The 27,745-nt window shown below is 41.2% G+C and overlaps 1 protein-coding gene across 1 annotated transcript in view; it reads left to right on the forward strand.

Annotated features, from left to right (window-relative positions):
* nlgn2b (neuroligin 2b) overlaps window positions 1–27,745 on the forward strand; it is a 57,510-nt gene that overhangs the window by 14,966 nt on the left and 14,799 nt on the right. Inside the window, exons 2-4 of the mRNA XM_020085299.2 lie at window positions 10,207–10,943; window positions 18,810–18,863; window positions 24,248–24,397. Of these exons, the coding sequence (XP_019940858.1) occupies window positions 10,454–10,943; window positions 18,810–18,863; window positions 24,248–24,397 (694 nt within the window). The 5' untranslated portion in view covers window positions 10,207–10,453. The remainder of the gene's footprint in view (window positions 1–10,206; window positions 10,944–18,809; window positions 18,864–24,247; window positions 24,398–27,745) is intronic.

A 27,745-nucleotide genomic window follows, 5' to 3' on the forward strand; every position in this document is an offset into this window, starting at 1 on the left:
TGAGGTGAAGTGCTGTGTTTCAGCTTCAGAGAAAGAAAGTGGCTTTCATCTCATTTCTTAACATATACGCCCCGAATTGAGAAGGATGCAGCAGGACATCGATCGTGAGCATAAAGAAAATGCAGCCAAGGAGTTTTTTTGGGCCAAACCTCAGTCAGACTTTAAACCAACTGAGCACTTACTGAATCCCAGACAGAAGGTGAAAGCCCGTGAAACAAACAAGATGGGAAGATGTCGATGAAAATGCTTTTATTACTTCTTAAATATCAAAGGTTATTGTTTCGCTGTCATGCAGTCACGCTAGCAATAAGGACATTGATGTATATGCATATCTTGGCAGCATTAGTGTTTACTGTAATTCCATGAACATGTTATGGTCTAATCATACGTCCATAGATTTTTATGAGATTTCCATCAGGTTTCATCTTCAGCTGCCAGGCCATTTTCACAAACTGCCAGTATGGCGGAGCTTTGAGAAAGAGGATTAGAGGATGAGCCGTAACTTGACATTAAGCAAACCACTTAACCATGCATGTCACCCCTGTTGCCTTCACCTGCCTCTATTTTAGCCATGACGGTTATGTTCCCTCTGTTCCCTCATCGCTCCGTGCTGCTGCGTGCCCTCTTTAAAGCCATCCTCTTCTCATGCCCTTTTTTGACCTCACATGTTCAGCTCTTTTCTTCCGCTTTCGCAACAATGCACATTTTCCCCTCCCTTGGTTTTGCCGTGAGCAGCACTAACATGCAGCCACCAAAAAAAGACACATCAATGCATTAAATGAGAACCAACAAAAAAAAAAACCCTAACAAATGTAAAAGTGTTTAAAACCTTACTACTCTAATATCTCTTCAGTGAAGTACAGATTTGATATTATCAATCCATAGAACAAGAAATACATTAATTTAACACTGATCATTTTGAAGATATGCCTTTAAACACAGAAAACATCACATCTTGATTTCAACAACAACAAATGTGATTGCTGCTGACACTAAATAGGGTCGTTTTCGGCTGATAGTTGTCTTTCATTTCATTTAACATATCTAATATCTAATACAATTAGCAACAAACACCGAGGTGGATTAGAGTGACTAAACCATAATGCTCATTTTATTTTAATAGTAGATTTGATTCAACACTTAAAGCTACGCAATGCACGATTTGCTCTTTATCATAATCTGGTTCACCCTACTGGTGAGATGCGTAACTCATTGTCATAAATATTAGTCGGGGTTTGAGCCTCCCTGTGCACACAGGTATGCACATGAGCATTTGTTGTCAAGCTGATGGAGAAAAAATTCGCAATATCAGAAGCCAAAAAATGTGACAAGATAGAGATCTTATTCAAAGGCCTGTTTGGCTAACTTGCTAAACCTCTATCAAAATAGGTTTACTTGGGTTCTGATGATAAACTATTATGTCGTCAACTTATCGTCACAATGCCAGGTCACCATCTGTCTATCATCCTTTGGTCTCTTCTCGCCAACAAGTGAAATATTCTCTCAAAGCAATCTTGTCTGATTTCTTACTCTGTTATTTTTCGCTTTTCCTCTTCTTTGTTTCCTCCAACTCTCTTTTCTGCTTATCCTTTTGAGGGTCTCAGGGGGCTAGAGCCAATCCCAGCTGACATTGGGCAAGAAGTGGGATGCACCCTGAACAGGTTGCCAGTCTACCGTAGGGTTACTGACTTAACAGCAAAGTCCGCAACACTACATTTGGGATATTTTTCCTTGTGCCACCGTTGTAATGTTATTGTGTATGGCAGCCTGTCTCGTTTATTTTAAAGCATTTTATTCCATCAAACTTCTTATACGTCCTTTCTTCAAATAAAGGAAGGAGTTTTTGCTGGTCAGATGGATGTGGCTGTCACGGCCAGTAATGAATTAGTCAGGCTTCCAAAATGTTCATAACACACCCACGTCCAGAACATGAGGCGCGCAGTGACAGTGCATTACTTGAGAGCCCTCAGACAAATGGGATACACTGGGAACCACTGAGCTGTCAACCAATGCACCGGTGTAGCTTCTTCAAACTAGAGGAGGCTGATGCGTGACATGCAATATTTTGTGCAGCTCTGGTTTGGTGTCGTCACTTTTCAATGATCATATTTCAAGTAGGCTAAAGCAACATCTGGCCTGTAGCTACATTCAGACTTGAGTTTCCTGTCAGCCTGAGCTCCTCGGGCTCTTTTGACTCTCCTTCAGTCTCGAGTCAAGAATAAAGCTGATTGCAGTTTTGCTGGGGGGGGCTTAGCGTCGTACGTGCCCGCCTGAGGATTGAAGCTAGTTAATTCAGTGTTATCCTGTAAATCTCCTTTTTAAATTGCACCCCTCTAGACATACTTTTATGTGTTGTCTTCATCTTTGAAACCACCTTTCCCTTTTTTCCTCGCTCAACGAAGATGATCACCGGCATCATTATTATTATTATTATTATTATTATTTCACTTTTCACATTTAGCATAACAACAGGCAGACTGGGCAGTCATGTTAATATGGCTAAGCTGCCATTTCTGTTTAATTTAGTGCGCCATTCTATTCTTAAATTAGCTTTAAGCTCGGGGCAAAGCAGCTGTCAGACTGCTCCCTCAAAATGTGTGCAGTGCCCAGAGACACCTATGCACACGCTAACACAGCTAGCATTTCACCTAGATAATGGCTAATTAGTGTGTCACCAGATTGTACACACTGCTTTTGCTTCATTATGACACATCCTCCCGCTCACAGTTACCAAACACACAGAGAAAGCAGATAAATAAAAAGTAACAGCCCCCTAGAGGTGGCGGCGTTCATCCATACCAAGGGTGTCTGGCCAGTAGCTGTCAACACATCCTCCTCCATTTGCGTTCTGGTGTGGAGCACTGTAAGATAAAGGGTTTTCCATGAGATGAACAGGTGTTAAGCAGAGAGAACAGTGGTGACCAACAGCAACATATTGATTTTCTGGTCCCGCACTGACAAAGGGCCTTTTGTCTCAACGTCTCCTATCTGCTCCTACCGCCTGCTGCTTTATGATCCCTGCTGCTGCTTCACTATGGACACATTTATTGACTTCTACTCAATCACGTGATTTCTCTTCTCACTAGGTATTTTCAGATTGTTAATTACTGGGTGCAGTCATGGAGCAGTGCAGTCAAGAAATATGCAGTAATGACATTTAGCTGTTTTTGACCTGTGTTTTAAATTGAGGTTGGCCTCTGCCGCTCACGCAGGATCTGTTCCGCTGAGCTGAGGTGTTCGCAGTCACTTCTTGGGTTAACTGCAATTATATTATGTGTTAAGTGTTGCTTCCTTGTGGATATTCCCACATTCTTTCGGGCTGCAGTGTGATGAGGATGGGGGAAGCGGTGGCAGATGGAGCGGCTGTGGTATCTGATTCAGCTGCTTTTGGTGTCTGGAGAGCTTATGGTAAACAGAATAAATTGTGGGATAAAACTCGCAGTCCTCTTCAGCACCGGCAATGCGGCGGTTCTCTGCAATTATGGGGTCATCATGAAATTAACACTGTGACAAGAACTTCCAAGCTGAAATGTTTATTTTCCCACGCAGATTAAAATGTATTTAAATATTGATATGATATTTTGCGGAGGGAGTTAATAAGAATGAGAGTCTGGAAAAGAATTGTAAAATGTCAAGGAATTTCCAGTATAGTATTTTCAGTATGTGTAAAAAATCTGTCAAAAGTTGCATGGAAGGGGAAAAGCCTAAACACATTTTGGGGGAAGGGGAAGATCCCAAAACGATAAAAAAATAATACAATTTGAATATGTAATGCAATGCTTTTTTTAAATGTACAGATATTGCTGATATATGTAATGAACTTGAAACAAGACAAGTACCAGAAAAAAAAAATCTACTTAACAATGTGCAGACACATGAAACATGTAGTAGTATAGAAAAAAGACCTATAACAATATACACAAAATATAATTTTTTTAATGTGGATGATAGCTTAACAAATGAATAGTTACACTTTCTATGGATACTAATACCTTTGAAAAAACATAGCAACATAAATATGTATTATCTGAGAAGGTTCCACATTGATCCTATTTATATAATCCCAATATGGTTTAAAGCTCGATTGACATAAAGTCTGCCAGATCTCTGCCTGTTATCATCTGCAGCCTGTACCTTGTCTTCAGAGGCTTCAATCTTCATTATGTAACATGTCACATAGTTAAAGACAAAAATGTTGAAGGGACTTAACTGTTTTATGTAATTAAAGTACATTTTTAAGGGACATTATTACTACCAAATAAATTCATAAGATGTGACCTAAACTAGATGATGAGTCTATGAGGAAATTAATGAAACAGGATTTGAATTGACAGGAATAGGCTGTAAAAGTCCTCTCAGTACTCAAACTAGTTTGCCAAACACTATATGACGCCTAGCCCCTTTTACCTCAGCATCCTCCCAACTTCATACAGTTGTTACATATCACAATAGAGAAAAGATGTCAGATTTTTCTAGTGGTGGCTTTTGTGTAAATGGATTCTGATATAATACTGCACTTTGCAAGAGTGGCAGCCTTTTCTCTCCTCATTCCCTATTCCTACATCACCCAGTGCACTGTCTGTCCAATCGGGGCGGATTCTGGACAGTTTCGATGTCTAGTGTGAAGAGAGGATGAGGCCCTTTTGGCTGAGCCTACGTATGCAGCCTGACAAGTGTAATCTTGGCTTCAGTTTAAAGAATCACTTCAATGTTTGCTTCTCCCTTCATCAGCAAGACAATGTATTCATCTTAGCCGCAACATTAATGTCTCTGAATATCTGTTTTAATCAAAATGGTATAAACCATTGTCATTGTACCTGCAAGAGGAACAATTACCTACCTGCTGTATTAATGTCTTACTTTTACATCGAGCTTAGTGACCAGGGCCAATTCACAAGTGGACGCCTATCTAGCTAAATCCTAGCCCTCGTATTTACTAGGGGTGTGATAGTACACAAAAATCACAGTTCGGGATGTACTTCGGTTTTGAGGTACAGCAAAAAAAAGTAATCCAAAACTTGGGTAGAGTTTGGACACAAAATAGAGAATACATATCGGTGTTGGGTTGGCTCGGTTATTTTTCTCTCAGTCGGGATCGGACTGAAAATTGGGTCTCAAGGTGCACTCTATTTTTGGCCCAGTCTGAATCATTAGTGAGAAGAGTTTCAAATTGCAAACAAAAAGTTCCGCATGAGCAGTAGCTGCATTCGTTCGGTATATGTAACCCTGATAGACCAAGCCAGGTTAGCTGTTCCAGTCTCTTTACTACGCTAAGTTTGCTGGCAGAATATTTACCATACACACATTAGAGTTGTGTTATCATCATGTAAATCTCAGCTTTGTTTCCCAGCATGTTAAACATTTTATCGAAACAGAATAATCCTCCTGCTGCTAAGGAATGGAAGTGTGACCTGAGCCAGAACCCTTGGGTAGCACTGACAAACTGAGTTAGCTTAGCATAAGTGATGTGCTGATGTGGAACTAGAGAAAGGGTTTCTTTTCCAGCTCCTTTAATAAAAAGTGGGGACTTTATTACTAAGGAAGTACTCAGTGCCTCTGAGCTTTTCAGATTGTTAATTGCTTCACCATCAGTAGCAAAGGAATCAATAAAGTCGGCCACTTTGTCAGGTTGTCCCCCGGACTCTGGTCGTAGAAGGTATGACCAGATTATTCCAATTAAGGGGTGACACGCTGTGCTGCCACATCATTTATTTCCACAAACGGCTAAAACAAAGGAAAGACACCTGTAGCATATGCCGGTTTAGAGAAAATAATAATACCCACAAAATATGGGACATTAACAATAATGTGGATGTTCTTGCAAAATAACCCTAAATGTAATTTGTGATGTCTCTTACAAAAAGAGTGTTGTCTTTCCCCTTAGATATCAGTGGATAAGAATGGATTATTGTGTCTATACATGGTTCAAGGGAATACAACATCAGCCACCAGAGCTTAGTTTTATTTCAGTACTGAGAGATCCCTTTTTTTTTATCCGTACTCTGACAGTAGATCGCAGACAGGCAAGTTTAGTCAAAAACTCAGCACTCTGTTTCTGGCTTGCTAAGCTGCTTGTCATCCACAGATGTTGACTAGCGGAGGAGAGCGGCTTGACAGCTGAAGTAGTGCATGTAGTTTTAACACTCACAGTGGAAACAAAGCAATATAAAATCCCAGGACAAGCATTTTCCTCAAACCACTCCGACCATCCCATTTAAACCTGCTCACAAAAGTGTCCCACTGGCAGAGAGTCATTACCTCCGCCAACAGCTCCAACTGACAGGACTACCTATTATATAAAACAAAACAGAAAACAGACTCACATCAACCTGGCGATGTTTTTTTTTTCAATTTGTCCCACTTTATGTGTTGGAGATGCACGATCAATGCCAGTTCAGCTCACGGATGGTTAACGTGAACAGATGTTGGGACTGTTAAGCTAGCACCGTTTGCCAGTCACATGTGAGAGGTTGAGAACAGACCAATTTGTGCTCACGGTCGAGTCTCTGCTCGTATGCTACATCTGATGCCTCATTAGATTTTACATATGTGTGCACGTGTGTGTAAATGCTGCTCATGCATTCAGGACGGGGGTTCGTACAGGAAACAATGTGACAGGCTGTAGACACTTGACCATACCTATGTTATGCCAGTGAGAAACATGGCTGTGCAGCATGGCAAGCTCCTTGGAAGAGGATCCACTCTCTATGTAGATTATATGGCTCATTTAAAGGTAATAAAAACACAATGAGTCATAGTTTCAGGTTATACAATTGAAAACATCATCATGAATATTGTATTCAATTTCTACCAATGCCTTCCCCTAAATCCAACACCCTGGACTTTTATACCACTTGTTTGACTTGTCAAGAAAAACTTGTTATGGAGAGCAAATAGACTCACGATTGCTTTCCAAGTTTAAAATAACACACTAATTCACCAAAGCCCAGACACCCCAGTTTTCCACCAGTCCTTAAAAGCAGCATGCATTTGTGAATCTCAGCTGAAAAAGAGTCTCACTCACATGTGTAAACTGATCCGTGCATGTCAGGTGATCTGTGCAGACACATTTGAAAATGTGCAAATGAATACAAAGAATGTCACAAATGACATTAGTACAAACAGGACGCTGTTTGAAAGCCAACATGTGCTCTGTAGAGTTAAAGTTGAAACTATGTTCGGAAAATCTTACTATTTATTAATTTATCGATTTGTTGAAACTGTTTTACTTCACAAATTGCTTTGTGAGTTACACACAGCATTTGTAAATCTTATTTTTCACTTACAGATCATGTAATACATGTGTGACCCTTTTGAGTCTATTTTCTCTCCATACTTTTATGTCAAAAGTTAGATAAGAAGCTTGACACACTACCACTCTCATATCTCACCGTTGTACAGCCGGTTTACTTAGTTTAAAATAAAGGGCTAACAGCTACCCTCTGTGTGAAAGTAACAAAATCCATGTAGCTTAAAATCTCACAAATTAAAGGGGAGCTCTGCTGATTTTGCACATCAAAGTCTGTTTATAAGTCTAGTGTCTCTGGTTCTGCTGCATCAGTTATAATCCTTGTCCATTGCGAGCTCAACAGTGTTAGAGCAGTGCAGCGCTAACAAGAGCTCTTTTAACAAATTGTACGTCACACTAAAGAGAAAAATGACAGGTTGTGGTGTCATGAGGATTATACGCAGGACTATTTCTAGAAAGAACATGTTAATTAGTGATATTTAGAGGTTCCCCTAGTTTACATTCTGAATGCTGAGCAAAGCGGAGAGACTTGACAATGGCATCGATCCTCAGAGCCTACCTTGGCTGGATATATAATAATGAAAAAAAATCAGACGAACAATTTGTGGGAGATGAACACGTCTCCCTCACCGCCTCGCCTCTTATTCCAAATAAGTCAAGTGAGTTGTCTGGATCACGCGATCTAACCCCCCTCTCACACTGACTCTTTGACAACACAGTGTATAAAGCCATGTACTGTGTATAATTCACATTAATCTTTTTCTAAGTTGGATTTTCAGCTCGACTATGCATGCACAGTAACTCTTTTTAATAGGGATTCAGGGTGTCCTGACACATCTTACCTCCTCCTCAGAATGTGCAGAGTTGTCATAAGATGCAGTCACTCAGATGGCTTTATGAACTGAGCATTTTTCCAGTCAGCCTGTAACTGTTTTGCTCTACAATGAAGCAGAGTTGCGCTCACATCACTAACTTTGAACATCCTGTTATGCTGCACAGAATCTTTGTGCTGTATTTTACTGTTGTCCCCTGTGTCTGCTGCCTGCCAGTGGAGTGTGGATATTGCAGGGTTGAGGGTGGAGGGATGAGGTGGCATCCAACCAACAGTTAGCACCACATAAAGCCTTTATCACACCTAAACGGCTCTGTCTCCCAAAGCCAGAGTGAGATAAGCACTGCCCATTCATCTGTAATGATGTGGAAGCAAGAACCCGACTGAACTGAGTTGAGAAGGAGAGGCTAACTCCGACACAGTGTGGATGGCTGAAAAGGATGCAGGGCCAGCAGGGTTTCAGCTTGTTTACCCCTCTGAATGATGTGTGAACATGCTTTTATTTATTTTGTGTTCTCTGTGGGTTGAAGTTAATTTCAAGACAAGTGTTGCTTTACACTTCAAACTACTGTAATTATCTGGAAGACGGAAATATGAGGCAGCGGCCACATTACACCACGGTAATTGAAAAAGTTTCCCTTTGGACTGCAAATTAAGTTTTTGCAACCAGACCAAATACTCTTCGACTATTAAACCTGCTCATTGTAAGCTTGTCTTCTGAGGTAATAATTTACAAAACCCATGAGTATCCAAGTTCAGTTTCTAAATTGGGAACCGGTGTTTCCAATATTCATCATTGCACGAGAAGGCAGAATAATATTTGTCCAGAGCATTAATCATAGTTATGAACCATAATAACACTTATAGTCAGTGTTTGGCTCTCTCCACAGTTTGCACCCCCATTGTGGCAGGGGGGTGGTGGTGATTTGATCGCAACTTTACAACTCTAAATGCAGCCAAGCGTTTGCACCCAAAATTTTACACCCCAGCAGGGAAGTGTCACACGAGCCGCTTTTGGACATGTGAGTTAAAGTCCCCTCCAAATTTGTTGGGAGGGTATATTGTCAGTTCCTTTGATTTTGTTGTACAATAAATACATTGGGTTAAAAAATGAATATGAAACAGGCCTAAATCATTCCGTCCAATCAATCTCAGAGCCAATCTGTATCGTTTGACAATGAATCAGGTTCTTGTGGCAACGGCCAATATTTTAGGGCCTCCGGTGAAGACAGCATATATCCAGGCCGAGACTCTGTTCACCGTACACTGTTTTCTTTTATCAAATGAGTCGAACATTTCCTCCTCACAAACCTTTTGTCTGTGTTGTAGCTCCAGATTACAATTTGGCTAATTTTGATCAACAGTCATCTGTACGTGTGTGCAGATTAATTGAAAAGTTAATAGTCGATGCATTTCGATCAATGTGTTCATCACACTGACTATTTTGGTCAACCAAAGCCTGCTCAAACATGATTGATCAAACTAGGATCAGAAACCAGAAGACTTCCTGTCCCATAATGTTTTCCCTCGTCTGCAGATTATGTTTATTTATATGCAGAATCTATGTATAGAGATTATTGTCCAACAAGCAATTGATTATCTAAGGTAACTGAAATATTGATGCATTCAGTATGTTAAGTTTTGAATAAATCTGACTTAAGCATTGGTGATTCACATTAGAAAACGACATTACTGCTTCATTTCAACTCTTGGTTCATTATATCTGCATTGTTTGCTCTTCTAGAAATTAGCAAAGCTGGGCCACAACAGAATTAAACTTCAGCTTATTCAACACAGGTGCTTGAATTCTCACTGACATCAATACTTTGAGGTTGAATCGATCATCTTCAAGACGACAAAATCACATGACACAACAGATGTCTCTGTGTCTGTTGGAGGGGAGTTTAACCACAGGGTATTATAAATGTACCATAAAGGAGTCGTCCGCAATAAAGTGTCGTTATCCTTTCTTTTACGAGCTAACAGACAATTCATCTTGGTTAAAATTGTCTCACCCATTTTGTCCTCCTGTGCCTTTTTAAACACACTGACAGGCTTTAACGATCACACTATTCACACTCACACACACGCCGACTCAAACCTGCAACCTGTCTGTGTCTTCCAGGTGTAATTGGCTCACTGACTGCAGCTCTGGACCCATCAGGAGCGTCGAGGAGAAAGACGGATGAGACCACAGAGTCTACCTGAGAATGCTACCTGACCCTCCGCCTCACCATGTCACCCTAGGAGAACCGTTAAGCTGTCCCTTTTCACACACCCTCTTTTTGCCTTTGTTATCCCCCATAACCCACTGAGTTTGTGATCCCTGTCTACATCCTAGTGATACGACTAAAAGAGCCTTTATTTTGGACATGTTGTTTTTTCCTTTCAATGCTGCCAGCCACCAAGGCTATGGTGGGAAGCATCATTATACTTCTCAGCAGATTGCTAATCTCTGCCTGGTGTGGCTCTCAGGACTAGCGCTGCACCTGACCCTCTCCTCGTGTCAGCGGGTTGATCTGAAACACCCCATAGTGTCCACAGGCTATGGAAAGGTCCGTGGTATCAGGAAGGACCTGAGCAATGAGATCCTGGGCCCAGTGGAACAGTACTTAGGAGTGCCGTATGCCACCGCACCCATTGGCGAGCGTCGCTTCCAGCCTCCTGAAGCTCCAGGCTCCTGGCAAGAGATCCGCAATGCCACCCAATTTGCGCCTGTGTGTCCCCAGAACGTGCACGGGGTTTTACCAGAGATCATGCTACCCGTGTGGTTCACGGACAACCTGGATGCTGCAGCGAATTATGTTCAGAACCAGAGTGAGGACTGCCTTTACCTCAACATATACGTGCCCACTGAAGATGGTGAGTGCAACCAAACTCTTATACTAGATACAGGAGTAGATTAACTTTATTCATGTTTTGTTTATAGCCATGTTTTCAGAAGACATTTACCAATACTGATGCATTAACACAGGGTATGGATAGATCTCTGTCGCCTTTCGTATAGGTATCTAAAATATTTGTATACATATCTTACACTGAGCATAAATGAGCCCTTAAATTGCTCCTGATTTGGCACTGGTGAGAAAAAAGTGTACATCCAACTGAGAGAGAAAGTGTGAAAAGCACTGGAATAGTGTCATTTTGATAAATTAGCTGTGATTATAATCTGTAGAATGAAAACTTTACACATGAGCCAACTGGAAACAGTATACTGATAAACCTCTGTGTTTGAATTAATGCCAGTCTCAGTTATTATTGGTTAGTTAGTTAGTATAATACTGTTTGAGATGCAGTCACAAACAGTCTTCCCTCTCAGTCTCTGAGGCAATTAGATTCACTTTACTTTTATTGCTCATATTTAATTAACTTTAACATTAAATCAAATATTTAGAACACTACCAAGCATGTTCCAGTGCCGTTTTGTACCAATTAGCCACATCGTGACATGCAGCATTTTTTGACTTGACTTAACACTAATTTGTTTAAATCATCCATGAACATTATATCTTCATCATTGTAATTGTATTAGCTTGCTAACGTTAACCTTTTGCACGAGCACCGCAGAGTAAGTCACACGTGTTTAGAGTGACTGAACAAAGGGAACCAATGATGTAGTAAATCAAACAGTGACTCCCTGACATCATTAACATTTTGTACATTCAGCCTGTACAAAAGGGAAATGATACTGGAACTAAAAGCCCTTGTATATAGAAATTCCTAAAAACTGTGAAACAAAGAGTGTATTTTCTTTTATTCAAATGTTTCTTCTGATAATTCTGTTATCTCAATTATTATTATTATTGTTTTTTAGTTTAGGTCCTCAGTAGCTTGTCTACTTCTACCGTAGGAAGATGAGAAAATCAGAGAAGATGTGTGTATCATAACTGTCCTTGAAAATGTTTTACCTTATTGATTGATCTGCCATGGTTCTTTCTTCTTTCACATTGCACTGTAATTAAAATCCAATCACGACTTGTGGGTGAAGAAACCAAAGAAACCTTCATAGCAACACAAGCACCCTTCAAAATCCGGCTTTATACCCTTCATGAATATTCACAAACACAGCTTCTTCATCAGATATTGAAAACCACATTTAAGGAGAAGTAATTATGATGAATAAATTAATTTCCTGCAACGAAAAAAACTCATAAATTAACATCATCAGACCCACATGCGGTGTGTCACAGCTCGGCTTCCCCTTCCCCTCTGGGACCTGCACCTTGCAGGTCCATTCAAGAGCCTCCCATAGGGGAAAAAAAGCATTGTTTATCTTTAATAGTTAACTATTCGTTTATCTGTACTTATCTGCTTATTTTCATTTATCATTCAGCTGAAGGTCTAACATTCACAGTGCCATATATTGCATTACTGTTAAATAGAAGTGATGCAGCCTGATATTCAAAAGCTCACATACAGGTTTTTAGCTGGCAAACTAATTTATCAAGGTTGTATTTTCCAGTGTGGCAGTTTGTATTGAACTGCACACAAAGAGCTGTAATTAACTGTGCTTTTAGTATTGGTGGCATGTGGCTTTAAACCTCCGTGACCGCTGTGTTGGGACGCACGTGTCAGTTTCATGCTTTGACTTACTCTTCACGCTCGTGTTGCGTGGATGCTGCACAGTGGTGTCTGTGCTTAAAGCCTTTGAAAACAAATGCTGTTATAGCAGCTATAGGTTAGAAGAAATGTAATAGAAACAGTTCAGTGCCAAAAAACCCATAAATTAACATCATCAGAGGAAATCATCAGAGGAAATGGTAAAAATGTCATTCATGCGATAGCATTAATGATCCTGTGGAGAGCATTAGAAAAAGCAGAGGTAAAAGTGTGGCACATAATTATGGTTGGGTATGTTTTTTACGATACCAGTGTTAAAAAAATACTGGCTGCACACACTTTTTTCTTAAAAAAGGCACAAAACAGTGTTCGACAATAAGAAGCTTTATATTGCTAAGCTATATTGGAAGTTATAATGTAACATATTAACAGTTGGTGGTACTAATATAAATAAGTGCAAAACTCTGAAGAGATGTATGCAGCAAAATCACATAATAAATGAAATATAACCCACCTCACCCATTTACTCTGAATTGTTTTCAAACATTTTCTGCACGTCCTAGTAGCGGAATCTTTTCACGTAAAATACAGCCACACCGTCGACCATTCAGCTTTATTAGAGTTTGAAGTAGCTGCAAGCTAGCTATAGACAAATGTCACATGCTCACCTGAGTTATGTTAATTAAGCACGTGCTGGGGATGTTTATGTTGCCTGTTAGCAGAACAACTATTGCATTACATAGCTCAGGCACGGATATCTGCATTGTGATTCTTGCAGGTAGGCACTGGCTGTGTGGGGGATTTTGGTACCCAAGACGACCTTGTTAAGTCCTCCTGGGGTGAAATTAGTCCCAAAAAAACTGAAGATCACTTAAAGGGAAAACCTCCACCTGTCCGTGGGTGATCTGGGTGTAATTTTGCATTAATGATCCGGTGGAGAGTGTTGGAGAAAGCAGATATAAAAACACTGGATAAATGTGTATCTTTGGATATCATGGTCAAATCTTAAATCTTAAAAAGTCTATTGTTAATGGGCTCACCGGAGACCTCAGCTCCCTAGAAAACACATTTATGCATTGCTGTGGCTGCTCATCATTGCTTCCCCTGCTCAAACGACGTTTAGCTTCGGTCCAGAGTGGTGTGGCTGCATTGTTGTAATTTAACATAACAGCTAAAACTATACCCTACTCAATGTCAGTGTCAGTATTGCAGTTAAATTATTTCATTCATGCTCCACAGCCCAACACACAGATGGAAACAAATCAATTGCTAGTGCAAAACATCAAGTGTAAAGTGAGACTAGAGGACGGCAAAAAATATTGTCATGTGATTGAAATGACCGTGAACGTGTTGGAAAGTGCACATACATTACAGTTATACAGTATGCATGCTGCACACTGCATATGCCACATACTCTGAGAGGATGATGTAGAGTCTCCTGTGTTATTCCCTGGAGAAAAGATGTGCAAATGAGTGAGACAGATTTTACATGTAGCCCTGTGTGCTTGTCAGAATCTGTCACTTATTGTCAGGGGTCAGTGCTTACACAAGGCTGATGCAGTCTCCGAGGATATGTTGTGCCTCGTGTGTGAGGGAGAAAAATAGAGACTGAGGGAGAGTGAAAGTGCCCCTGAAATCAAACACTACATTTTTCACGTGTCTGACTGTTGTCACAGTGCCTCAGATTGTTTACACGGTGTTAAACTTGCAGTTGCATCAGATATCAGCAGGTTTCAAACCCTGGTTTCAAATGGGGAGGGTTTCTTATATGACATTAAATGTTCAGGTCTAAATGAACTTGAATTTTAGGTTCATTAAAAGCGAGTCAACTAATATTCTTCATCAGAATGGGTTTGATCAAATGTGAGTGGCAGTTTCTTAGTTCGTGGTTCTTCTCTATTTTTAAATTGATTGTACAAATATGATAAATTAAGAGCTGCTTTAAAACCAGAACACAGCTCTCATTGGTGATGTCACTGGTCATTTTCTGAAATTCAAGAATGTGGCACCTGTCAGCCTCAGCATTTGACATTCATGCTCCCCAGAGGATTAGTCTCACAAAATTTGGTGTTCCCTTGACCTTTTCCCTAGCGCCTCCAGCAGATTGACATTGTTGTTTTTTTTTTCTTTTTGGATAATGTCTCTGCCACTATCAGGTAGATTCACCTGTACTTTGGTAAAGACATTCATGGTGCCCAGATGACGGGGCCGAATCCTTTATCTCGAGTGTCACAGTAAGGCATTTGTGGTTTTTAGAACGATTCCTCCACAACAATTGGATTGATTTCCCAAAAATGTTGATATGCACATCGTGAACTCTAGCAAACATAGAAGCGTATCTGCTGCCAGAGTCCAAGTCTGCAGCTGCCCAAGACCATGTACATCCTGTGTTTTAGCTAAACTAAGCTATAGCTAGCATCTAACTTCATGCCACATCGAGTATAAAGGCTGGACGTCGATGCTTTGGCAGTGAGGAGTAACATTCCCACCCACAGAGGATGTAGATGGGCCAGAATGAATTGGCAGCACAGATTCATACACAGCCTGCATCTGAATGTTTTGCTGCCAGATCTGGCCTGCACGACTTGATTTTGATGCATAAATCTCCGGAGTGCAACATCACATATAATCTCTCTCTTCTACCTTAAGCACCCCCCACCTTCACTCCTGCTATATCTGTCTCAGACCTAGAAATACTCTTACTAAACATTATTCTTTGGACAAAAGCAAATTCACAGCTCTCTTTTCTTTCTGCATCTGTTCACTCCTCCTGCTCTCTCCTCTCTGAAACCATCCCTGCATCTTCTCCTCTCCTCGCTCCTCCATCTTTATGCAGATGGCAGCAAAAGGGGTCACTGTTCTGAATGCAAATGAATGCTTTCCACACCCCCCTCTCTGGGCTACCTCTACTGCCTGCTACTTCCTCAGCTCAGATGAAACACAAATAACTTCCTAGAATAATGTAAATAACACAAATGTTCTAGTGGACTGAAGAGTGAGTTTTATACTCCCCATTTATCTCTCTCTTGCTTCCTTCCTCCTCCTCCAGTGTTCACCCTAACTCTCCCGTGTGGCCAGGCTGCTAGGCAGGAGCACTGTCTCACTGCATTCCTTTTTTCCCAAGACACTCCTCAGCCAAGAGCCTGAGATCCTTCATTTTTATTGCTGCTAGAGCAGCCATTTACCGCGCCTTTATTAAAAACCATATTTCAGGAGGCAGGAGAGTGGAGGCAAAGGATGGAGCTGGAGGCTGCAGGCACAGTGGAGGGGATGAAGAGCCGAGGGATAGGACTGCATGTGCTGGAAGCCGCTGCCTGGATGCAGGGGAGAGGGTGGTGGAGGGGTGGGGGTACCAAAGCTGTGTCTGACACCTTGTCAAGCAGACAGGCCACCACAGACATGACATACTGCAGCTTCATCCCGTTTACTGCACTGAGGAAATGGAAAGGGACGGGAGACAGCTTGCGCTCTGGCCACTGGCTCACTGAACCGGAAAGAAACGCTGTTGACTGAGAGATGGAGCTGCGTTAGGTCAAACAGTACTGGGACATCCCAAGCTAAATGCTCCTGTGTAGGCCAACACATTTCTCTTACCAGTGGCGTCTTGTGACAGAGCCTACTGGAAGGCTTCTCTTCTACTCTTCCGTGCTGTGTTAGTTTCCCTTTGGCTTGTCCGACCCATTGTATTATTTCTTCATATAATGTATTTTATAAATAGATAGATACTGCCATGTTCATGTATTTCTAAGGAAATCTTTGTCATCAATTCAATAGTCAGTCAATAGAAATTCCACGTTTTCACTTGTGAAATAACTCATATTTCCCCATTGGTCCAACATATTCATGGTACCTTGAAGAAGAATCCGAATGACATTGGACTTTTTCATTAATATATTTGTTATTATTGTTAATTCATTTATCAAGGTTATTCCTGCTGTGTTTACTTCTTGCATCAACTGTGACTCTGACCTCTCTTGTGTATGATGACTACTGCGTATCTACTGTCAGTCCTGTCTCTCTACTTTAAGTTTGCCTTGGTCATCAACAATAATAATAATACATCGTGGATGAGCGGTCGGGAAGGTGTAACCAGTAAGGAGTGACATGATTTTGTAAATACTTCTTCAGAGAAAGAGATAGAAGGAGAGATAGAACTTGAAAACTACTGCTCTTCACCTTATATTTTATTAATGTATTGACATAAGATAATTATAACCTCTACTTAGTTTCTGAGGTGACTTCATATCACACAAATAGCCTCCGCTTTCCCCTGTAGTTACATGCAATTGCTTAAACTGTCAACAGAATATATTTACGATCAACCTTTCCTTTCCTATTTGTCCTTTTTTCTTTTTGTTATCTGGCTAACCTTACCTCCATATGAACATAGTGGCAAGATTCAGTGGCCTGAATAGTTGTTTCACTATCATGTCCACTATTTTCTGACATTTTAAAACAATCAATTAATGGAACCATTGATTTAAATATTAGATATATCAATAATGAAAATAATCCTACACACAAAACTACTATAAAGTGACAAGATCTAACTCTTTAGGTGAGGTGCCCATGTGATGGGTGGAGCGGATGGTCCATTACAAAGTTCAACCGTCTGTTTAGAGCTTAGCCTCACATATAGGTTACTTCTTTATTGGGCATTAGAAAATGAATGAAATCAGGGAAGTCTCCATTAAGCGCTGAGATGTGGTTTCAGAGTGGTGCTAAGTAGCGGGGAAGTGCTGACAAGACGGAGGGATAATGTGCCTTTCTATCCATTACCGGCCTGTCTACCTGTCTGCTGCGCAACCAACGACTAGCGACCGTACAATCTCCCTCTATGGCAGGAAGTGCTCTCTGGATCTGGCGCCTTCATAGTGGTACTCAGAGGATGCAGCAAATCCATTCAGCATTGATCCTCCTCCATTAAGACAGCAGATAAACATTTTATATCAGGAAATTCATATTCATAAAGAGTGATGGGTGAAAATGCAGCATTATTATTATTGGGGAGTGCGGTGATGTTGTCTTTCGTCAGTAGACGGGAGGCGCTGTGGGAAGTTAAAGGGTATGTGCCATCACTTCTCTGTGAGGTGTCCTGCAGATTGATAGAAGCAGACATGTCAGCAGCACGCTGGCAGAGTGATAAACCCCTCGGCAACCCACCGTAGAGTATTCTTTAAAATGAGACTGCAACGCCTTCCCACTGGGGAGATGGGCTTGGTACAAGGAGGATAGCATCAGATGAACAGAACACTGTTAACATGTCTTGCGTGGCATGTGGCTGTTCAGCTTGTGTGGGGCTGCACGGGTGTGCGTACGTGAGAGTGTTTAATGACTTTTCTCGAAAAGAGAACAACGGGAAAATGCAGCGTTAATTGTGGTCTGATGGAACGCTCTGCTGACAGAAACCCAGAAAAAACAAATTACTGGGATTCTTATCACTTCAGACCTACAGTGGTTGGTGTGCCGGGGCATTGGTTGGTCACTGTGATAAATGCTTGTTATTGTCTCTGCCCCATGGAGCATTTAACTGGTGTTACCATTAAAAGCTTAATGTGGGGCTCCTCTTTGACCTTGGTGAGGGGGAATTCTGTCGCAAGCCTTCAAAGTCAGTTTAAATATCAAACATATGTCTGTGTGTATGTGTGTGTGTGTGTGTGTGTGTGTGGTCACATGTACCTGTGTATCGTGTGTGAGGTTTGAACAGGCTGCCCTCTCTGGATCGTGCAGGAGCTGTTGCCTCGGGGCTGCAACACTGTCCTGAGCAGGATACAAAGTATCTTGGCATTCCTTTGCCTTTTCTGACTGAAAAGAGTGATGGCTTGATTCTGCTCATTGATTTTTCTTTACAAAGCAGCAGGATGTCAGGACTGATTGGGAGAAGGGTTGAGGAGAAGTGGCCTCTGGGGTTATTTACGAGGCAGTCCGTGACTAGATCCTAAGCAGTTAAAACAGATGAGTTTGGGGTTTATCTTTCCAGGAAACAGTTTGTAGTCCTTGTAAACATTTTGTCTTTAGCTGTGCGGTCACACGATTGCAACCAGAGCGTCACATCTTACAGTTTTGCTATTTTTCCTCTTGTGATCTTTTCTTGTTTTTCCTACAAATGCAACCTTTTTGAATTTTGTCTTTTGTCTCTCCTCCCCCCTCTTTTTTTCTGAACCGTAGGTCCACTCACAAAAAAACAGGATGAGTCTACAATGAACAGACCAAGGGATGAAGGTATTTTATAATTGCATGGTTTTTTTTCCTCATGCTCCATTTTTGAAACTCTGTGGGGAAATGGTGGGTGTGTGTGTCTGTGTTAATAATCATCTTAGACTCACCACTCTATGTGCACATTACACTGTCCATTGTTAACTGCTTTTATTAACCGACAAATCGCAAAAACGTCCTCATGAAATAGTCCAAGTTAATGTCCTTCATAATGTTATTGAGCCTTCTCCATTTTTTCCTTTTTAAGTATGAAAAATTGGAGGATTTCTGCATGTCTCTGTTATTGCCGTGCATTTTTCAAGTTCACTGCAGTCGCAGGGAAATGCTCTCACTACTCTCTTTAATGATGCAGCCAAAATCAATGCAGACAGCATGTGCGCATGTTTCTGTGTACGTGCCCAGACTTACTGTCAAAGTGTATAGTGCATAGCATTATGCACACGTAGAGTGCATCACATTTCCATTTTTGCATGTGTGTCTACCGGAGCACGGTGCTGTTTGTGCTACTTGATTATTGAGTCCTCTCTCTCCCTTGCATCTCTAATTGCCGTGGTTTAAAAAGAGACAGATGTAGCTAATCCAATTGTGTGGTTTCTTAACAGCCAAAACAGAAAGGATTCACACAGGATTGTCGAGGAGAGGAGCGGAACGATAGAATAGAGATGAAAGAAAGGGGAAAAAGCCGAGCACTGCGAGAGCACGGGGGAGGGCAACGAGGGGGGAAGCAAAGAGGAAAAAACTGTCATCATGAAGACAAGTGCATGATGAAATGACATTTATTGAGCTTTGAAAGTGAGAGAGATGTGGAGAAAGAGAGGATGAGGAGGAGACAGGTGGAAGCTTGACATTTATGCTAACACCTGATGGATCTTGACAGGATTGGTTGCAGGGGGGGGGGGGGGTCAGGTTGGCCTGAATCCCTCACTTAATTGCTCAGGTATGGATTGGACACAGGTTTTTCAAATGGTGGTGAAAAATTCTCCAATTAGCATCTACATTTATAAAAAAGTTATTTGCAAAAACCTGCATTGCTTGGGTGTGGGTGCAAAGTGCTGAGTCAGGCTTAATACTTAAACGCCCAAATCAATCGATAAGAGGAAGAATGAGAGGAGGACCACAGGAATGAAAAAGTAGAAAGAAGGCCGTTTCTACTTGGAGGTGAGATGTTACATTGAGGATGGGTATGAGGGAGGGAGGTGGATATTGAAGAGGAGAGTATCAGGTTAGGTAGAAAGAAGAGGAGTGAATAATGTGCCAGTGTTTTGGAGGCAGGCAGGAGAGACAGTGAGCTCCTTGTTGGCTTTGGATCTGAGTGAAACACTTTCACCCTGCGACCCCGCACCCCCAAATCACCTCTCTGTTCCCGCTGAGCTCCTTTAGAACATTTCACACACTCAATTCTGCCAATTCCGCCTACATCTTTTTTTTAATCGATTTGATCAAATTTATTTCTCTTTATGCAGCTGTGTCTCTCCAATGTGAATCTTACACAAATCTCCATCTTTAGTTTATTATTCACTTCAAAGGGTCACCTTTAAATGTCTGTTTTCTCAACCAAAAAACAACAGTGTGCACTTATTTGTTTTATATCACTAAAATATTGTTAAGCTCAACTGATCAAATACAATTCCAAAATGTTGTGCATCTTAGTGATGTGTGGGGACGTCCTCTTTATTACACCACTTGGACTGTTTCCTATCCAGCTTTCAGTAATGCATTGTCGGAAACATCAGCTTTTTATCTTTTATTCCCCCCCCAAAATTTAATTTTGTTTCCATTCAGGTTTTTTGGGGGCTTTCCATGAAATCTGAATAGCTGTTATTTTCCCGGTGTTTATTTGGTTCTGAATTATTGAGGGGACAAAAAAAATGTATTAATAAAATCACAATTTAAAAAAGCAAAGAATGAAATATACATTTTGAATTCATTTTGTCCTGGAGTCAGATATAAGAGGTTGAATTAAGTTTTCATTGTTCTGCACTTGATGAACTAAACCTTGATCTACTGTAACACACACTAAGATGTGTATCCTCAGAGGTAAAACAACTTAAATGCAATCTTAGTAATTGGTGTGCCATAAAAAACAGAAAGGAGCTGCAGTCGTTAAATGCTAACATAATTGTTGATCTATCATAAAAAATGCAAGCTGCTTAAATTTTACTGTCCAGTACAACAGTAGACACCCATTTAACTTCGAGTTTCAGCCTCTTAGATAAAAACAATGAGAGAGAACCTCAGTGGGAAAACACATTTTCTTATCAAGGCTAATGGAGCAGAGGCTAGCTCAAAAGGGGGCCCTCTATTAAAGACATAATCTGCGATCTAAATGTAAACCACCTCTTAAACTCATCAGCCAAACTGTTGGAGGCCAAGCTGTATTATGGGTAATGTAGGACGCAGGTTTTAACAAGGAGGATGATTGCATGGGGGGTAAAGGTGATCACAGTTCACTTCAGTTTAAATATTTATTGTGCCTCAAAACACAAACACATATAATTCACAATAAAAACACAAGACATTAAAAGTACAGTTAAAGTTTTTTTGTCCATGCTTTTCCAACAGGATGGTTGAAGAAAAACATAGAAAGAAAATAATGATAAAATTAATAAAGTACAAATCTACAGGCAGAATTAATCAGCTAAGAGCACTTCTTCTACATGGGATGAATGAAAACTTAAACCACTAATGTTTGTCAAATTCTAAAAAGAGGATGGAGGCAGCTTTTCATGTGTATATGCTACATCCACGTTTTTATTTGAAAATGCATCAACTCTGCTGGATACACCTGCCGGCCACACTACTCCGAGTTTTAGAGCCACTTGAAGTTTGGAAACGCTGCTCGCCCTGTTTGAAAACAGCATTTTAGTGCTCACGGGCAGGAACAAAGATATTTGGAAAAAATGACCTAGACTCTTACACCTGCTGATTGGGTCATTTTGGTCATTGTGTCGCCTTCGCTGATTCGTCAGGCTTCTATCACATGACTCCCGTCCATAAGAAAACAACAGGCATTAGCCTCGGCTACCAGTGTAGAAGTCCCCTGTGGTCTTTGTTAACAGTTGCTGTGCAGTTCTGCGTTTTACAACGATACAACCTGCGTACATGTGGCTATTATTCGATCCGTCTGTGACAATTCCCGTGTCCAGCGGGATGTGCATGCCTTCCTGTTTACTCTGCCTAGTGTACATGAGTAGTCACTTGATATGCATTTTCAGGCGTGTTAGTATGACGGGGATTGAAACAGATACAGAGCCAAAAAGGCTCAAGTGGACAAAGACCATTTTAGTTTTTTTTTAAAAAGCGTTTTCAAACAAAATCATAGCTATCTGCACAAATAAGTCTGCTGCTCGCCAATGATTTTAGTATGTGTCATGACGTTGTTTCCTTATTGATTCCTCATCCTGTTTAACAAAATTAAAGTCCTGTACCGACAAATCATTGTGTAGTTAGGGACAGATTCTGTGATCGGTAAAATGACATTATAAGGTGCCTGTCAACCTGAGAAATATCTAACCTCTGCAAAAAATACACCCTTTCTTTTCTTTTTTAAAATTTTGCTCCATTGTTCACACAAATATCTATGCTTGTTAAGCATCAGTGTAAATCTTGTTTTCTTACCCGCTCATTTTGAGTCTGACATTGTTGTAATAAGTGCAATGTTCTTTGAATATTCTGTTGAGTTTAGATGTTTTACAGATAGGTTTGCATCAAGTACATTTACATCAGTTGTCTTTGTTAATACAGAGGCAAAACAATATTTTTACAATGCAGAAAAATAGAGATTGAAGCTTAAAAATAGCAGCTGCATGTCACTGTTCTCTGTCTCTGAGGATTTAATTTATGGCGGTGTTGCTGTGAGTGCGGCTGATGATGGCCTGCTGATGTCACTCCTCTGTACTGTCCTGGTAATGCCGGGATAATTGAACTTGTTTACATATCCTCTGGGAAATCAGCCGAGGTTCAGAGCGCACCAGAGAAGAGAAGAAAAAGAGCAGCACGTCGGAGTGTATGACTAAAAATTTATATTTTTAGCCAGTCTGCTTGTGACAGTCGTGTGATCCATAAAAGATGTCTGCATGTGTGAAGCCATATGTGCAGTTTTGCTTTGTTCACGTGTGTGTGTGTGTGTGAGTGCATGTGTGTACGTGTGTGTTTGTGTGTGTGTGGACGTTCGACTGTGAGTGACGCACCCAAGTGCATGTGTAACCTGAGATTCAGGTGGTGATGCAGGCGGGTGTGCAAATACGTGAGTAGAATTTGTTACCACGGCAACAGGCATTCAGTGAGTCGGTGCAATGGAATGGCTGGTGCAGTTCTATTAGCGAGAAGCAGTTTCCATAGCGACTCAACATCGCAGCTGCCTATGCAAGAGTTTGTGTGTGCGTGTGTGTGTGAGAGAATACGGTGTGAATCCTGTGTGAATTTGAGCGATCATTACCGTACCTCGCTATGTATGACTTGCTCTGCAACATTTTCATATTTTTCCTCCTCGCCATCACGTTTTTTTTCTTTCTTTTTTCTTTTTGGTGTGAACCTCCCATCTACGTCTCTACCCCTGTCAGATCTCTCACGCTGCCCTATTTTCATCCCCTTCTCCCTGCCCCCCCTCCCCTCCCTTTATCTCTTGTTCTCGCCTCCTATCTCTCTGTCTCCCCGTCTCAGAGTGCTGAAGCTCATCAGGGTAAACAGATGCTGTGGCTGTTATTTATGTTTCCACTTGGTCTGGCTTTCGTACAAATTATCCACAGGCCCTGCACAGTGCAGACGCTCAGCCTAACTGGCCTGCACTGGCAGCTCTCACAGCCTTATCCACGCGCAGACACTCAGACCATACCACAGACGCTGCAAGAGGGGTGGTTTCAGAGAGAGAGAGTGGTACCGTGTGCACATGCTGGCAGAGTGAACCATAGCAACACACTGATGGGCATAAAGATACCAATAACAAGAGAGGGCCTCAGAACTGGCTGCACCATTTGCTCCACACATAAAGGGGCATAACAGTTTGGGAAGGTACCATCGCCACACAAGAGAGGGGAAACAGACAACACAGAATAAAATATAGAGGATAAGCCCGGAGGGGCAGACATGAAAAACTTGCTGCCAACTGAAACACAGTCTACAGAACATGTTTCATACTTAGTATCTACATCGTTTTTGTTCGAGTGACTCATTTGCTGTAGGAGGTTACAAAATGCTGCATATGGATTTTTTTACTGACAAGACTGCTGCAGTCATATAAATCTAAAGCTGTCTGATTAAACTGAGGGGACTGCCTGTTGCTGGCAGACACTTGAGCTTAGCAAGGATCTCAAAAAGTGAATATGTGGTAAAGAATTTAACATAAGTGAATTAACATGATAATAACGTACATTTCTGTCTGTGTTATGTAGATATTCGGGATCGTCGCAAGAAGCCGGTCATGCTGTTCATCCACGGAGGCTCTTACATGGAGGGCTCAGGGAACATGTTTGACGGCAGCATCCTTGCTGCCTATGGAAACGTCATCGTAGTCACCATGAACTATCGGCTCGGCGTCCTCGGTAAGTTTGGAAAATGAATGTTTGACATGTGTCATCACGCAACAGAACACTATTGAAAGCACACAATCAAATCGGACTCAGTAGAGCACATACCCTCCAAGGCCCAACAGCCTCCTTAAATTGAATCTGGCTGCGCCAACACTCCAAAAATGTGCCTAATTTTCTTCATCAAGACCCATTAATTATTCCCTTGACAAAATCAACGCCCCACAACGTTAAAGATGAAGAAAAAAAAGTGTGATCCGTCCATTTATCCGCATACACCCCAAGGTTTAATGAGGCCCCACCCCTCCTTAAAATGTCATCAAAATCAGTTCAGTAGTTTTTTAATGTTTTTTTTTTTTTTATTCTTTTTTTTTCATTATCCCATTGGGTTATTGCATAGAGTTTTTATTTGAAACAGATGCATGTACATAGCCGGCTGTTAGAGAGATAAAAAGATGTATTACCCCAATCCTAACCATAATTTAACACTCAATATAGCACATAATATAGCACATTATATTGCACATAATATAGCACATTATATTGCACATTATATAGCATATACATTCCCCTTACGAAACCATAAAAAACTACCAAAACAGCAAACAAATAGAAAGGGGGGAGAAAAACCTCCTTGGTGGAGGTAATCACCAACCCCAACTTAGAACCTGACAGGTCCTGACAAAGTAAGATGATTCTTTTCATTTAGCAGAGGTCACACCTCATAGCACAGACTACACTACATTATATTAATGGAACATATTTGTACAATAACATTGTTTGCATGCACAGTTGTACAGGGATATCACTTTTGAAGTCATGCACAATGAGGTGCAGTTAATCCTCCTTGTTTCTCCTGTTGAAGTTGCTCAGACATTCTCAGTATCTGTTCACTGTTGTTATTTCTGCGCAGCGGGGATTTCATAAAAAAGCACAAACAGGTGTATTTACTGTGTTCATTTACCCTGAAAATTGTGTTTTCGATTAATTAATTGTTCTATTACCATGCACTCGCGTAGAGAGAACTGACTTCAGAGAAACCAGTGAGCACTTAGTGCCTTTGGTGTACAGCCACTGAAAAGGGCACTTTCAGTGTGTGTCTGTTGCTTTCAGTGTATTTTTGGATTATCTTGGAGTATTCTATTTGTCCATTCTGCTGGAGCTTTGCAGTGCTTGCATCGTCTGTTTGTGCGTGCGTGTGTGTGTGTGTGAGTGAGCGCTGCTGGGTGTCAGTGGAGTCAAGTATTTACACTGGGCATCATCTTTTGGAGGTGTTTGCACAAAGACTATCTGTGTCAGTCATTGCAGTTGCCAGGTTGAGTAATCAGATCTTGTTTATTGCATCACGCCTGTTTCAACATATCAGAATAATGATAAACAGAGAAATGGGAGTAGTTTAGGACGCCGTCCAAGAGTTGCAGCGAGTGTAAGCACAGGGAAACACGATCCAGACCTTTATTGACTGTGCCATCGGAGAGACACAGGGACAAGGGCAAACTAAGAGTTAGTGCAATGAGGACCTGCACCTGCAGCTTCATCCACCTTGATATCAGCTTGTTGTGTCAGACAAACCGTCTCTATTAAAAAGTTCAGCGTGAGATTCATCTCTCAATCTGAAATCAGGTTTGTTGAGTTCCAGGCTTTAAATGACATGCTCCTCAGATGTCTCTGGCTTTGCTTTCCCGCTACAACTTGTTACAATTTGGATGATTTGCATTGACATCGTTGCTGTGATTTATGTCGGAGATGTTTGAAGAAGTGCGCTCATGCGTAGAGCAGCACACACACAGTCATTAAAGTACATGTACGTCGAGGTGGAGAGCGATCCTGCTGAGTGATTATGAAGGATGACGCAGTGTCCTCGATTCCTTTAACATTGTTGAAAATTTTGGGTATGTGGGCGAATGTGTGCTCTCTCTCCCTCTGTCTCTCACTCACAGATATGCTTTAAATGGGTTACTGTACTAAGGAGATTATCCTTCAGTGTGTGTGTGTGTGTGTGTGTGTGTGCGTGTGTGCGTGTGTGTGTTTTTGTGTAGCATAGCCATGCATTCTTTCCTGTGTGCACGCCAAAATCTCCCCGTGCATGTGACAGTGTGTAAGTGTGTGCACACTACTTGGTTGCAGGCCGTGCGTAAAATATACATATGAATAATGCACCATCCATGTGAATTTTTAATAGCACCCCACTCTGACACTGTGCATTTGAGTCAAAGTGAGAAACACAGCATACCTTATTTTAATAGTTTTATGTTCTAATCTTTAGTTTTATCCCGTACTTACACAAACACAGGAGCTTACACATGCCAACCTCATTTCATCCGGTGCCTGTGCCTTTAAGAGAGTGATAGGGAGTCGGGAATAAGGGAAGAAGTAAGAGCAGGAAATAGAGACAGATGAGCGGGGGAGAGTCAGGGAGAGACAGTGAGGGAAAAGGAAACAGAAGGGGGGAGATGGGAACAGTCTAAAAATAAACCATCAGAAATGCTTTTTACAATCTGCAGTGATGCAAACTATTCATTCAAATATAAGCTGCTGTAATGTGACCAGAGCGCCCCTTTCATATGTTCTAACGCTTTATGCTTTTAATTCCAGTGCAACACAGAAACATGTAATTTTGCAGCAGTCGATATACTTTCTGTAGTTTTCTCATTAATTTATGACGTGCTCCATCGTGCAATAAAATGGGTGAATGAAGAGAAAATGTCTGCAGCACACATCCCAGGTCAGACGTTAGGTGACAGTTGAGATTTGCGACTGCTGCTCGGCTCACCTTCTCCTACCTTCCTCTTGCTCCGGGCCCTGAGAGCCTTCTGATTTGTGTTGCATAGCCATCTGTTCAGACTAATTAACTAATTAACTAATTAATGAACTCTGGGGAAGGGCCCACCATCGTGGGCTCCGGGAGTGAGAACATTTTTCACCTCCGGAAGAGAGATGAAACGCTTCTTCTGGAAACGTTTCTCTGCACTTTCTGCCTAATTTCAGCTTTTTACTTGTAAGAGCAGCCGCATGCCGACACATTAATAACCACAGCTTTTATATGGATTAAATGGGGTTATAAATTTAATATTTATTTGGCTATCATCCTGCCGAAATGACCAGTTGTGCTAGGTGATACTTAGTGTATTTACATTGCTGCTACTCAAAGGTTTTATCACACATATAGAATTTATAGTTCAGAACAACACATTTTGCCATATTCTGAAAATGAGTCTCCAAAACATCTATGTTTCTGGTTTATTTCATTAGATTTTTACAAGCTGGGAACACAACATTAACGTAAGATCGCCTTACTAAGGTGATTCAGTCAACGTGCCAGCAAACAGCTGCCTATTTATACAATAACACAAGCTTTTGTTT

The sequence above is a fragment of the Paralichthys olivaceus genome, chromosome 15 (genome assembly GCF_024713975.1).
Source record: "Paralichthys olivaceus isolate ysfri-2021 chromosome 15, ASM2471397v2, whole genome shotgun sequence".
NCBI classification, from domain to species: Eukaryota; Metazoa; Chordata; class Actinopteri; order Pleuronectiformes; family Paralichthyidae; genus Paralichthys; species Paralichthys olivaceus.